This window comes from Gossypium raimondii, chromosome 13, assembly GCF_025698545.1.
Source record: "Gossypium raimondii isolate GPD5lz chromosome 13, ASM2569854v1, whole genome shotgun sequence".
Taxonomy (NCBI): domain Eukaryota; kingdom Viridiplantae; phylum Streptophyta; class Magnoliopsida; order Malvales; family Malvaceae; genus Gossypium; species Gossypium raimondii.
Window position 1 is genome coordinate 44,159,822 of NC_068577.1, and position 15,040 is coordinate 44,174,861.

At 35.1% G+C, this 15,040-nt stretch overlaps 1 protein-coding gene and 1 pseudogene across 2 annotated transcripts; one reads left to right on the top strand and one right to left on the bottom strand.

Annotated features, from left to right (window-relative positions):
• Nucleotides 1–304: 304 nt before the first annotated feature.
• Nucleotides 305–3,790, top strand: LOC105784270 (probable leucine-rich repeat receptor-like protein kinase At1g68400). Of its 2 annotated transcripts, XM_052626117.1 has the most exons (5): nucleotides 306–525; nucleotides 633–755; nucleotides 902–1,079; nucleotides 1,272–2,135; nucleotides 2,256–3,790. In XM_052626117.1, the coding sequence occupies exons 3-5, from the start codon at nucleotides 992–994 to the stop codon at nucleotides 2,903–2,905; spliced, it is 1,602 nt and encodes a 533-aa protein (XP_052482077.1). In that variant the 5' UTR covers nucleotides 306–525; nucleotides 633–755; nucleotides 902–991; the 3' UTR covers nucleotides 2,906–3,790. The 2 variants fall into 2 exon arrangements, with proteins under 2 accessions (XP_052482076.1, XP_052482077.1); XM_052626116.1 differs by having other exon boundaries at nucleotides 305–525; nucleotides 902–2,135.
• A 3,673-nt stretch (nucleotides 3,791–7,463) lies between these two features.
• On the bottom strand, nucleotides 7,464–9,991 carry LOC105784271 (uncharacterized; annotated as a pseudogene).
• Between the last annotated feature and the right edge of the window lie 5,049 nt (nucleotides 9,992–15,040).

The window sequence follows — 15,040 nt, forward strand, 5'->3', positions numbered from 1 at the left end:
GCAAAGATGATTTATATTTAGATTCATAAGATGGTGTAAATTTAGTAGCCAAAAGTTCTAAGTAAGCTTGTTTAAAGTTAAGAGTTTTATGAAAGTGGATTAATTTAACCTGACTGTCTTGAAACAGCTATAGCTATTTAAAATGGATCTTCTGTAAGGTTCCACTCTGTATTGGTTCAAAGTATTCATCAAATACTATCGCGTTTTAAACAATGAGATATCAGGCATATTTGTAGAGAGGAAAATTAAGAAGCTGACAATTTGATCAAATTGGTCCAACATCGAGATTACAGGTTGTCTGTTTGCGACCTCTCCTTTAGAGGGGAGGGTCTAGTTTTTGTAATTTGCTTTTATTTCTACTTTTTCACTTGAGAGTTTTAGGAGTAAGAAGTGGATAAACTCAAAGTTAGGTTGTGTACGGCTGACTCAGTGTTGCTTTGTGGTTATCAACGTAATTTTGTTGTCATGGTGAGAAAAACAGAATGTGGCCAAAATGAAGAAAAGCTTCGAAGCCGCCAAACATAGGTTTTGTCCCAATATCTTATCACTTACTCCTTCATTATGATGTTGCTCACAGATTTCCTCACCCAAAATAATCACTCTAACTAATAGTTTTAGATTCTTGTCTGCAGCTTTATTGAAAACAAGACTGATATTGCGAGCATGATATTGGAGTGGTCACGGACTTGGGTGTGAATATATGTATCCTGTATAGTTATGCACATGAGCTCGAATACTTTTAAAAAAAATGAACGGTAGGAGTAACATAGCTTAATAAATTCCAGTACGAGTGTAGCATCTCATTGAAGATGACGAGTTACTCGAAGTTCATCCACATTTTTTTTGTATAATTTAATAGGAAGCTTTGGAAACTAAGACAGAAAAAAATGTCCTTTTTCAGATATATCAAAAACAAGGAGGAAGGAACAATGATGCCTTTGAAGTAACTTTTAAACAAGTTTCCATTGACTTGAAGAAACTTTGTACAAAAATGCAGAGAAAGGGAGGGTTTGATCTGTTTCTCAACTGGCTAACATGCATTGCGGTTGTTTCTGCATTAATCAAAACCTGTATGGGAGGTGAGTTATATGAATCCAAATCCTTTTTTAGCTTCATTAGATCTGTTGATCCACAAAACGAACTTGGGATTCAATGGAACCACTTGTCACAAAATCCATGCTTGCATAAGCCTAATGGTGTGAAGTGCAATCTGCAGGCTACCTCAATATTAGAAATAAGGCTTGAAAATCTGAATCTTAGTGGTGTAATAGATGCAGATGCCCTCTGCAAACTTCGAAAGCTTCAAGTTCTTAGCTTATCGAGGAATCTTATACACGGAACGATACCGAGCTCGATATCGTACTGCACTGGGCTGAGGTATCTCAACTTAAGCAGCAATTCGTTAAGTGGGAGAGTTCCTCACACTCTAACCAAGTTGAAGTATCTCAAGAGTTTGGACATCTCTAACAATCATTTTACCAACATCGGTCCATATATTGGAAAGGAATTCGACCATTCTAATAAGTATTTAAAGAAACCAGTTTCATTACAAAGTGATGGTCATTTAAACACAAGAAGAAAGGATGAACAAGCTGCAGGTGCCTCAAAAGATTCCAGTGAAGATAATTCCATCGATCTATTGGTTGTTTTGATCCCTTTATATCTTGGCTTTGGGTTCCTCTTTGTGTTCTTATACTATATGAGAAAGAGGGCCGATAAAATAGCGAAAGAGAAAGAAGCACAAAAGGTGCTTAAAGAAACACCGCTCAAACTCTCTCCGATCAATGCTATACAGGAAGTGAAGCAAGAGGATAGAAACCAAGCGCTTGTTTTTTTTGTTGAGGACCATCAAAGCTTTAAACTAGATGATCTCCTCGAAGCCTCAGCTGATTTACAAAGCCAGGGAATTTGCAGTAGCCTTTACAAGGTAATACTTAAGAACAATGCCACTTATGCTGTCAAAAGATTGAAGAAGTTGCAAGTGTCTTTTGAAGAGTTCAGCCAAACAATGACACGGATCGGGAACTTGAAGCATCGAAATATCCTACCTCTTGTTGGCTACAATTGTACAAATGAAGAAAAGCTTCTGTTCTACAAGTATCAGAACAATGGAAGCCTCCTAAACTTGCTAAAAGGTATGTCGAGAAACTTATACTGCCAGTCATCTCGTGACCAAAGTTTCGGACTTCCAATGTTAGTCAATATGGTTACTCTATTGAAATTCTCTCTTAAAAACTGTTTTTGTTAACTTGCAGGCTACATTGAAGGGAAAAGAGAATTTCCGTGGAGACTTAGACTGACAATAGCAAGTGGACTTGCAAGGGGTTTGGCATTCATATATCAGAATCCAAAGGATGCAGACGAGATCATTCCTCATGGAAATCTAAAGCTCTCAAACATATTGCTGGGTGACAGCATGGAACCATTGATAAGTGAATATGGGATTTCAAGGCTTTTAGACCCCAAAAAGAATTCCCTTTTCTCCAATGGTTATACAGCACCCGAGAAAAGTTTATCGGAAAAAGGCGATGTTTTCAGCTTTGGAGTCATCCTACTGGAGTTACTAACTGGTAAGACAGTGGAAAAAACCGGAGTAGACCTTCCGAAGTGGGTGAAGTCGATGGTGAGGGAAGAATGGACTGGAGAGGTTTTTGACAAGGAGGTCACTGAAACCGCATTGCAGTGGGCATTTCCTTTGCTAAATATTGCTCTGAAGTGTGCATCTTATTCACCACTAGATAGACCAACTACATCAGAGGTCTTGGAAACAATCGATGAGGCTTTGTCTGCACACGATGATCGTTCGGTTTCTTCGATGTCTTCCTGGGAATCAGGCCACCCAGATTGCTGTATACTTCACACTGTCATACCTGAAACTTGGGATACTCCAGGATCAAATTGTTAGTAGAAACTTCAGTATGTTCTTATATTCCATTCTCCCTTCAACACCGGAACAATCTTATCATTTCGTTGATTTTGCAGGAAGAAGCCCCTCCATGTTAAGTTCAATAAGTCATCTATCTTGAATATTTTGTGGCCTACATTATATGATCGTGTATTTGTGTCATGTTTGTAATATTTTGTTAAAGGAATATAGGTTCACTGATATCTTGAATTCTAATTATGCAGAACAGGCAAAAGCAAAATTTTGGATGGTCCCCCACCACCACCACCACATCCCCCCTTTTTTATGTGCCTGAAATCACCATATGAAAGTGGGTCCAATTATTACAGTAGATGATAACATGCATAATTTGGATATGGTTTACATACACGCAATGTAATTTGCAATTATTGAAAAAGTTGAAATCAGTAGTAAGTAACAAAGACATGTTATAAAAGGTCCATATACACCAGCAGTTGCAATGGTACAAAGCTAGTTAACAGTGCAAGTCATGATTTTCCCACTCATCTAAACCATGTACAAAGAAACACAATACATTACAATGATACATGTTACACACCATTAAATCTAAAGTCACCTGTATGTCTTCCTTTGTTCAAAGGAGGCTTAGAAAAATGCCCTACTTCCATAGAACACCCGAGAGCCTGTGGTTTTCGATGCCTGTATTTTTTTATCACTGTTGTTAAGCTTTGGCCTGCAACGCAACAGCAGACCTGCATTGAAGCTGAACCAGTGGAGCAGCAGCATTTTGTTCATTTGTAACTTGCCTTGGTTGCTTTGTAATTTGACTTCAAGTTAGTAAGATTTGTTGTTGATTTGAATTTGATGTAATGGCTGATATGTCAGCTTCTTTTGTGTGTAATTTAAGCCTAGTTTTAGTCAAATATTAGTGGGAGTAGGTACATATTAGGTATTTATCTTGTATCATATATGTTTCTCAACTTAATGAAATGAAAAGGAATCATTTTTTCAGTTTTCTTCTTGTTCAATCTTCCTTAGCATTCGTTCTTAGTTTCATTTCTCCTTTGTTTTCTATAAAAACACCAACAAATGGTATCATAACAACTCTGCTCTCACTGAAAATTTTGAGTCAAAGATCTCCTCATTGGAGGACTCGAGAGACTTATCAACCATCTCATTGTCTGAGTTGATAAACTCTCTATATGCACTCGAGAAAAGAAGGACCAACAGGCTGGAGGAGCATCCAAAAGGAGCTTTCCAACCAAAAGCCAAAGAAATTTCAAGTTCGAGCTACAAAGGGAAGAAACCATAGCTTGATAAAAGGGAGAAACCAAAAGAGGGATGCAGGAAAGAAGAGATTTCCACCATGCATTCACTGCAAAAAGTCCACACATTTGGAGAGATACTGCTGGTATAGACCTGATATTCAGTGTAGGAGCTGTAAACAGTCTGGTCATATTAAGGTGTGCAAGAACAAAGGAAGGGCACAAACTCAGTAGCAAAATCAAGCTCAGGCTGTTGAGGATATTCAAGCTCAGGAGGAGCATGTTTTCACTGCATCTTATTTTGCAACCTCAAGCAAAGTCAGAAGAGATTGGTTAGTAGACAGTGGTTGCACTCACCATATAGCATATAATGAAGAGTTGTTCAAGGATCTCGATAGAAGTTTTGCTTACAAAGTCAAGATTTGAAATGGAAACCTCATTGAAGCCAAAGGCAGAGGCAATGTTGCAATAAGCACACTGTCAGGTAACAAAATAATCTCAGATGTCCTTTTTGTGCCTAATATAGACCAAAATCTGCTTAGTGTTGGTCAATTGATTGAGAAGGATTATTCACTTGTTTTCAAGAATAACTCATGTGTTATTGAGGACTCATTTGGTCAAGAACTAGTCATAGTGGCTATGACTGATAGGTGCTTTATGCTGGATGTGAATCAGCTAGAAAAGAAAGCATATACTAGTCTTACTGATAAAGCTAGTTTATGGCACAAAAGGCTAGGCCATGTCAATTATAAATCACTTGATTTGCTGCACAAATTGAACTTGGTTGAAGACATGTCTAAAATTGAAGTTAAAGACAGTGTGTATGAAATTTTCCAGCTTGGGAAGCAAGTGAGATTGCCTTTTCTAGTTAATAAGGCATGGAGAGCTCGAGATAAGCTTGAATTGGTCCATACTAACATTTGTAGACCAATGAAGACCTCTTCTTTGAATGACAGTAGATACTTTGTACTGTTCATAGATGATCTTACTAGGTTCTACTGGGTCTATTTTTTGAAACTAAAGTCTGAAGTGTTTGAAGCATTCAACAAATTTAAAGCCTTAGTTGAGAATCAATCAGGCTACAAGATTAAGGCCTTAAGATCATATAATGGGACTGAGTACTTGTCAGAGAAGTTTTAGGCTGACAACAAGCTGGAATTCATCATCAGCTGACAACCATTTATACTCCTCAGCAAAATGGAGTGTGTGAAAGAAAGAATAGAACAGTATTCGACATGGCTAGATGCTTACTGTTTGAAAGCAAATTGCCAAGCAAATTTTAGGCTGAGGCTATGAACACCTCAGTGTCTCTGCTTAACAGGTTGTCAACTAATGCTGTCAAAGATTAAACTTCTTTTGAAGCTTGGAATAGACTCAAGCCAACAGTTTCACACCTAAAGGTGTTTGGTTGTGTCTGCTATTCTCTTATCCCTGCTGAAAAGAGAACCAAATTAGAAAAAAGGTCTATGCCAGGGATCTTTGTTGGTTACAATAGCACCAAGAAAGGCTATAGGGTGTTTGATCCCTCGACAAAGAAGATCATGGTGAGCAGAGATGTGAAATTTGATGAAGGAAGAGTATGGAATTGGAATGGAACAAATGCAAGCTTGAGTGGGGAAGATCAGCAAGATAGCAATCTACAACCAGCTAAAGAAGGGCCAATTGATGATAATTTTGATGATGCACCTATGAGAGGCACAAGAAGCATCACTGACATCTATCAAAGATGTGATGTTGCAATACTTAAGCCTACTAATTTTGATAAGGCTGCTAGAGAAGAATGTTGGAAAAGGGTTATAGAAGCTGAAATAGAGATAATACACAAGAATGGCACTTGGGAATTGGTTGACAGACCAGACCAGAAGAGGGTTATTGGTGTGAAATAGGTGTTCAAGGTCAAATAAAATGCTGATGAGACTCTAAACAAACACAAGGCAAGACTTGTGGTAAAGGGATACAGCCAACAGTATGGCATCGATTTCATGGAAAACTTTGCTCTAATTGCAAGGTTAGATACAATAAGGTTTCTGTTTGCCTTGGTTGCTCAAAAGTAATGGAAAGTGCACCAATTGGATGTCAAGTCTGATTTTCTGAATGGCTTCCTTAAGGAAGACATCTTCATTGAACAACCAGATGGATTCAAGGTTCTTGATGAAGAGCATAGGGTCTATAAGCTGAAAAAGGCCCTGAATGCTCTGAAGCAGGCATCAAGGGCCTGGTATGTCAGAGTTGATGAATATCTGTCTAGGCTCGGGTTTGAGAAGAGTATTAGTGAGCCTACTCTTTATGTAAAGAAGTCTAAAAGTGAGACCCTACTGATTGTGTCACTTTATGTGAATGATTTGTTGGTAACAGGCAGCAAGGGGGAAATGATTGAAGAATTTAAGATGCAGATGCAAGATGTTTTTGAGATGATTGATTTGGGGGAAATGACTTACTTCCTTGGCATGAAAGCAAATCAATCTGACCATGCCATCTTCATAAGTCAGCAGGCTTTTGCCTTGAAGATCTTAAACAAATTTTGCATGTCCAACTGCAAAATTGTTAGCACACCAGTGGCTCAAGGTGAAAAATTAACCAGTAGTGGCAATCATGAAAGTGTTGATGAGAATGAGTATCAAAGCCTGGTAGGTTGTTTTCTCTACTTAATAGCTACAAGGCCTGATATCATGTTTGCTGTTAGCCTTCTGTCCAGATTCATACATTGCTGCGAGGTTGTTCAGTTTAAAACAGCCAAAAGAGTTCTCAGATATGTGAAAAGGACTTTGAATTATGGAGTGAATTTTGAGAAGACAAAAGAGAATTATGGAGTGAAATTTAAGAAGACAAAAGAGCTTAAGTTGATCGGGTATTCTAATAGTGATTGGGTTGGATCAATTGATGACATGAAAAGCACTTATGGCTACTTCTTCACTTTTGGCTCAGGGGTCTTTTGTTGGAGTTCAAAGAAGTAACAAACCATTTCTCAATCAACAGCAGAAGCAGAGTACATTGCAGCTACTACAGCTGTTAATCGAGCCATTTGGCTTGGGAAGCTCTTATGTGACCTAAATGAAAACCAAGTTGAAGCTACTGAGATCAAAGTTGATAATCAATCGGCAGTTTCCATAGCCAAAAATCTAGTATTTCATGGCAAGACCAAGCATTTCAAGATTAAATTTCATTTTGTTTGAGAGGCTGAACAATCAAGGGAAGTGAATCTGATTCATTGCAGCTCAGAAAACCAACTAGCTGACATTCTAACTAAGTCTCTCGATGCTACCAAGTTTGATTCTTTAAGAAGAAGGATTGGTATTTGTTGCATACAGTCCAAGGAAAAGTGTTAAGCTTTGGCCTGCAATGCAACAGGAGACTTGCATTGAAGCTGAACCAGTGGAGCAGCAACATTTTGTTCATTTTGTTCATTTGTAACTTGCCTTAGTTGCTTTGTAATTTAACTTCAAGTTAGTAAGACTTCTTGTTGATTTGAATTTGATGTAATGGCTGACATGTTAGCTTCTTTTGTGTGTAATTTAAGTTAAGTTTTAGTCAAATATTAGCTAGTGGGAGTAGTTACATATTAGGTAATTATCTTGTATCATATATGTTTCTCAACTCAATGAAATAAAGAGAGATCATTTTTTTAGTTTTCTTCTTGTTCAATCTTCCTTAGCATTCGTTCTTAGTTTCATTTCTCCTTTGTTTTCTGTAAAAACACCAACAATTGTAGTACTCAAATTCTCCAATTTGGTTGCTCCTTTGTTAATGTCCAAAGGTAGTTTCATCTTAGCCAATGACTCAGTAAATTGCTGCATGCTTTTCATGTACATGTCCACTATCTCTTGCTGCACCACCTTCTGCTCAGGCTCAATGCTGACAGAAACAAAAGGTTTTTCAATGGAATCACTACGTGCCCTGGAGGAACTACTGTCAGCATCTCTAGCATCAGCAGTTTTCTCTTTTGGGGTTGAAATGTGTTCCTCCATAGAAGTTTTTGAAGCAACTGGACTATCAGCTGATGGAGATGAGACTCAATTAGTTGACACACTGCTTGGAGGAGACTCTAGCTTAGGAACAGGAATGGAATTGACTGTAGCAGTTGAGAAGCTTTCCGCTACATTAACAGCCATATCCAAACTAACTCGATTTTTAGCATTGGAGATGACCAGGCTTCCAAAAATTTCAGAGTCTAAACTGGAACATGGGATCCCAAAATACTCAGAAACCATCATTTTGTTTTCATTCACAATTTTTGGATCTGGAAACTCAATCTTCTCTAATTCACACTCACTTATTTCTGAATCCTTCACGGTCTTCTCTGCAACTAAATCCATATGCATTATTGGAATAGCCATTACTTCAGGTGATGATCCAACATATGCAAGAGACAGTTGGACAAAACCAGCAGGTGAATGGAACTGATCGGTGGAAGAGAGAGAGAATTCATTCTCTAGCTTTTCCATTCTTGAGGATTACTTCAAACAGTGGCACCAACGCAAACCCCAACAACTGATCTTCAAGATAGTTCCTAACTCTACTCATCATGACTATCTCAATTTTGAGAGAGGAATCAATGGTTCGAGCTTTGAGGCGAAGGTTTTCATTAAACACCGGATCCCTCCCACTACCATTGATGATCTTAGTGGAAAATGTGCTTTCAGGATCACTGGTGAGACAAAGCTTAGCATAGACATTCTGCTTGTGGTAAATGCAGATGTTATGGATGTCTCTTGCCTGATAAACATAAACCTCAACAACACCAATGAAATTGTGTCGATCGAAAACGACAGCTTCCTTTGTGTTAACTTCAAAACCATCTGATAAGCCACCAGAGTTCCTAGTAAAGAGTTTAGATTTCTACTGCTGCTCAGGCTCAGCTACAACATAGCTTTTGAATGGTGAGGCAACTAACTGTGGAGAATCCATGAAAATACTAAGAAAATTAACCTGGCAGAGGAAAACAAAGTAACCCTTTTGAAATCAACTTCACCTAGAGATCAAAAGATAGAATATTTTAATTTTCTCCAAACAAATTCCAAGAGAAGAAAGCTTTCGGATTTAGCCAAATAGAACTCAAGGCTGAAACTAACAAACAAGTTCTAAATCAAGATTCAAACCTAAACCCTCAGTCCTTCAAGAAAAACCCTAGTACATGAGAATTTGAAATCGAAGCGAGGCTATTAACCTCTTGAGTTACTACAAGAAACCAAGATTATTAAAATCCAGTATCTAAAATGTCAAAGATTTTTTTGTGTGTGTGTGTGTGTGTGTTAAGTTGGCAACTTGAAATCACGCCCACCTCTAAAAAGTTATGCAACTTGAAATCACGCCCACCTCTAAAAAATTATGTAAATAGCTGAGAGGTAAACCCCCAATCTAAAACCTGGGTAGACCTTACTTGCAAAAAAGGCTGAAACCCCTTTCACTAAACAGTTTCCAAAGCATAACCCAGAAATAACCCAGGCTTGAAACTGAACTGACACCCATTAACAGTTAAACTCAGAGTCCAATAAAGCAATGAACTTTTCTTCATAGGAACTGGAATCCAAGGAATATATATATAGTAAAATATCAAAAACTTAATGACACTTTCCCAACTTTGTTCTCAGTTCAAAGCAATAAAAACAAGAAGAAAATATGAATTGTATTCACCTTGGCCGTTGGATTTATGACTTCTTTAAAGAGAAAAGAAAAATAAAAAGGCCTTCGTTGTAATCTGCAGCTCCAATCTGATATATGGACACAATCCACAGTTCCAATATGCAGGAACTTTTTGGACTTCTTTTTTGGGGTTAAGAACTGAGCCTCTTTTTTCTTCGTTTTGTGTGTGTCAATATGGGTGAAGAAGAGAGCGGGGGAGTTCAAAACAAGTGGAACTGGTTTGCCCAGACAGAACAAATATTGTGTTAAAAAAATAAAAAATAAAACTAACAAGTAATATGACAAAAGAGTCTCAGGTTTCAATTCAATAATTTTTGAAAAATAATAAAATAATCACTAACGTTATCGAAAAGTGATAGATTATTAACATTTTTTTGTTACAAACCTAACGGGATAGGTGACGTAGCCAGTTAACTTGCCACATTGGACAAGGCAAAGTTAGTGACTTTTTTTTCGTCCTTTTTTTTTAATAAATGACCCAATATTTTTTATTTTTATGTAAATGGCCCAATATGTTTAACTTGATTTAGTTTTGGTTTATTTTATTAAACATTGAAAAATTTGAAAAAAATATTTTTTAACATATAAGCTGAATAAATAAACTCATTTAAATCAGAAAATAAATCGAAAAATTTGGAAAAAAAAATTCACATATAAGCTGAATAAATAAACTCATTTAAATCAGAAAACAAAACTCATTGCTTCTAAATTCTAAATATAACTTTATTTATACTTTTACATTTGCATAATTTTAACCACCAATAAAATGGTGTCATATCATTAAATTTTAAAAATAACAAAATATTATTATATATTAATCTATATCTATTATCTTCTCCAACTTAATTTAAATTTAATTAAATTACTTAAAACAATCTCTCCTTTTTTGTGAGAAATACAATGCAAAAGAAAACGAACTTAGATCATCAAAAGCTAGAAAACCATTAAGTCTATCAACACATAAAACAGTTCCAAGTTGTTCAAGGGTGTCTTTAAAGACTTGCACTTCAGTTTTCATTTTGGGAGCCGTCTTAGCAATGCATTCAGCCACTTGATTTTTCTCTCTTGGGATGTGTTTGATATTCCATCGATCCAAAGTCTGTAATACTGGATAATACCTTCTCATTAAAGTTGATGCTGCTCTACCAAATGCCCATCTTGGAAAGCATTAGCCACCTCAAGATTGTCTATATGGATCAAAACATTATTAAACCCCCATCTTTTAAGGAGAGTCAGTCCATCAAGAATACCACAAAGCTCTGCATCAAAAACTGAACAATCCTCTAAATAATGATTAAACCCGAAGATCCAATCGCCAAATTGATTTCGCACTACACCACCACCACCAGCAAAACTTGCAACAACTTTAACGGGTCCATCAGTGTGTAAAAAAAATCCAGTCACCTGATAGAGGAAGGTTAGACGCATTAACGATCTGTCTTGATGACTCTTTATTGTGAGCCAAATCAAACTACTTGGCCCAACTCACAAATGTCCTAATAATAAATATTAACTTTTGAAAAAAAAACAAAATGATTAAAAAAATTGTAAAAGAAGAAAATATGTTTGTTTATAATTTAAAAAATTAATTATTTTAAGTAATTTAATTAAAGTTAAATTAAGTTAGAGAAGATAGTAGATATAGATGGGTGTACAATAATACTTTGTTATCTTTAAAATTTCTTGATGCGACTTTATTTTATTAGTGTCTAAAAATTATGTTTTTTGGATGATCCTAATATAAGTTATTCTCGTATAATAATACTTTGTTACCTTTAAAATTTAATGATGTGGCACTATTTTATTGGTGCCTAAAAATTATGTTTTTAGGATGATCCTAATATAAGTTATTGTCATTTTAACATTTTAAAACTTTCTAATATTTTGACTAATTTTTCTATATTTTTATCATATTTTATAATATATTTTTATTTATTCTTGTAAAAATTAATATGATATAAAAACTTATACAATATTTTAGGTCTGATTAGGGTTAAGTAATTTTTATAGGGTGAAGTGTTATATTTTAAAGGGTAAGCTATATTCATGGTCACTTTTGTTTACCTGAGGTTACATTTTAGTCATTTATGTTTTAAATTTTACGTTTTAGTCACTTATGTTACCGTGTTGTAACATTTTAGTCACTAAGCCATTAATTGTTGTTAATGGTGTAACAGTAAGCTGACATAACATGTTAAATAATCATTTTAAACAAAAATTTTAGATTAAATTATAGAATTGATCTTCATTATTTTTTCATTTTGAACAATTTAATTTTTTTCCTTTATTTTTCATTCTCTTCTGTTTCTCCCTCTTTTTTCCTACCTTCTTCATTTCTTTTAACATATTAGGAAGTAAAATTGGCAGTGAAGAAATGAACAGGAAGTCGAAAGCCATCATTACCTATAACCAAAACCCATACCATTTGCTAACTATCAAAACCCTCCACCACCACTTATTGTCTTCATTTCATCCACTAACACCTTCACCATTACCATGACCTCCTTTCAAAAACATCTCAAAAAATCCTCAACTTTTGGACTACCCAAGATCAAATCTCTATCACCGACCATTAGATTGAATCAATTTTCTAATATGTGCTCCTCCATCAGTGATCATTGTCTAATCTTTAGCTCTCTGTGATTTTGGGGGCTTATTAATTGTTGTTTACTTGAATTCTTGATTGATATGAACGTAGGTTTATTTGGTGAGAGGATGATATTTTTGGGTTTGTCATGAATGAGGTCATGGTAGTGGTGAAGATGCTAGTGGATGAAATAAAAATGATGGGTGGTGGTGAAGGGTTTTGATAGTTACAGATGGTATGAGTTTATGGGTTTTGATTATAGGCAATAATGGGTTTTGACTTCTTACTTCTAATTTCACTGTCAATTTGACTTCATGATACATTAAAATAAATGGAGAAAATAGGAAAATATAGGGAGAAGGAGAAGATAATGGAAAATAAAGAAAGTTAAAAGAACATAAAAGAAAAAATTTAAATTGCTCAAAACGAAAAAATATGAGGACCAATTGTATAATTTAACCTAAAATTTTTGTTTGAAATGATGATTTAATGTGCTACGTTAGCTTACTGTCACGCCGTTAACAACAATTAACGGTTCAATGACTAAAATATAACCTGAAGTAAATAAAAGTGACCATAAATATAATATACCTTATTTTAAATAAAATCAGGATCGAGTATCGATTACGACAGGAGGTTTAAGAAAACCTTGCCTTATTGCCTAAGGCCATCTCAAAATTAGGGTGTCATTGAAATTTAAATGCATAATTCTATTAATATGTAAAATATAAACCCAAAATATAAAAATATTTCTTTTGATTAAAATTAAAACCTTAAAATCTAATATTTTTTCAAATAAGTATTTGTAATTAGGGCGTCAGTAAGGGCAAGCTAAAATAAAAATTTGTTCCTTTAATCCTTCAAAAATTTAAAAAATTTAAGTTTATCTAATAGTAAAATGCATTTTGACCTTTTTAATATTTAAATTCAATTTTAGGCGCTTCCAAAGATAGAAATTTTATAACTTAATCCCTTGAGAAATTATAAAATTTTAAGTTAATACAACAACAATAAAATTACATGCTAACTCTCTTAAAAATTTATAATTCAATTTTTCCCCTCGAAAAAAATTTCAACTTTACACTTGAGCATATTATCTGTTTAACCAAAAAAGAAAGCTTAAAAAGCAAACTTCTTAACAATGTTCACATTTAAGCCTCTAAACCATGCTCGGTTGAACATTTTAATAGTGGAGTGAACATAAAAATCATACCAATTTTCCAACATTAGCTCTACAACTTTTTGCTTAGTTGTATCTCTTTCTGACTTTAAATAATTTGTGTTAATTGCCAAGAAGCACTTCATGCTAGTTATGGAGCACCAGTGACTGTTGTTACGAGAAATGATATTTCTTGGCACTAGCATTTATAGAAGCACTAGTAACCAAAATGAGTATTTAGAGGGGGCCTTTTAGACCATTTTTTTTTAAATTCAATGAAATAAATAATTTTTCGAGAGAGAATGAAAGCGCGTACAATTAGGCGCTTTTAATGTAAGTTAACAGAAAAACGTGCCTAGGACCAACGGTAATTTTTTTCTATAAATATCAGACTATTTTTCACTCTTTTCACTCAAATCCAACTCTCTCAATTCTTTCTAAACTCTCAACTCCCTCAATTTTATCAAATTTTGTTCTAAATTTTTTGATACGTTTGTTTAAAAATATTATAGTTTTATTTAATTATTTCATATATTATTCATTTCGATTAAATTTTCACAAATAACAACCTCTTTAATTCGTTTTGATGACAAACACATTTCCGCCTCTCAAATGATAATAGTAAGACGAAAATTTAATTTTTTTATTTTCAATTGAATAAAATTTAAATTATTTTATTTTTGAAAATATTTTAGATTAATTTTTTCGATATAAATAGGCGGATGATCGTGTTTTGGAGGGGTTCATACATAACATGTCAAAGACCCTAGATATTGAAATTCGTCATTACTTGCAAGACGCGAGATTCTTGCATGCATCCCCTATGCTTGGGGGCTGCAAACTCGATCCTCCACTCATCAGCGTGTTGGTGGAAAGATGGAGGCCTGAGACACACACTTTCAATCTTCTATGCGGCGAGTGTATAATCACACTTGAGGACATAGCTTTATAACTCGATTTATCGGTGGACGGGCTAGTCGTCACAAGGTCAACGATTGTTCCCGGTAAAGTGGACATTTCCAAGGTATTTTTGGGGAAGGTGTAGAATAAATTTTACGGTGGTCGGATAGATATGAAGTGGTTGGAAACCAATTTCAAAGATCTTCTTCCGAACACGTCTGACGTCGCCAAAGAAAAATACACACAAGCATTCATGCTAAGGTTAATCGGGGGCATTCTAATACCCGATAAATCTTGAAATTTGGTATACATAAGGTGGCCACTACACCTAGTTGACTTCAAAGAAAGTGAATGAATGATTTGGGGATCAGCTGTTGGCCACATTGTATCGGGAGTTGTGTCGAGTGATGGGATCAAATAAGATGTCAACCGATGATTGCCTGCTCCTACTGCAATTGTGGGTCTGGTGGCGACTACCATTTCTATGTCCCTGAGTGAACAACCCATATATGTTCCCATTGGTGACAAAGTAAAAATCATTTCCTAATAAATATGTGGTTTGTATAGTAAATTTTGTTTATTTATATATGTTTGAATTAACATATCGCTTGTATAGGTGAAAC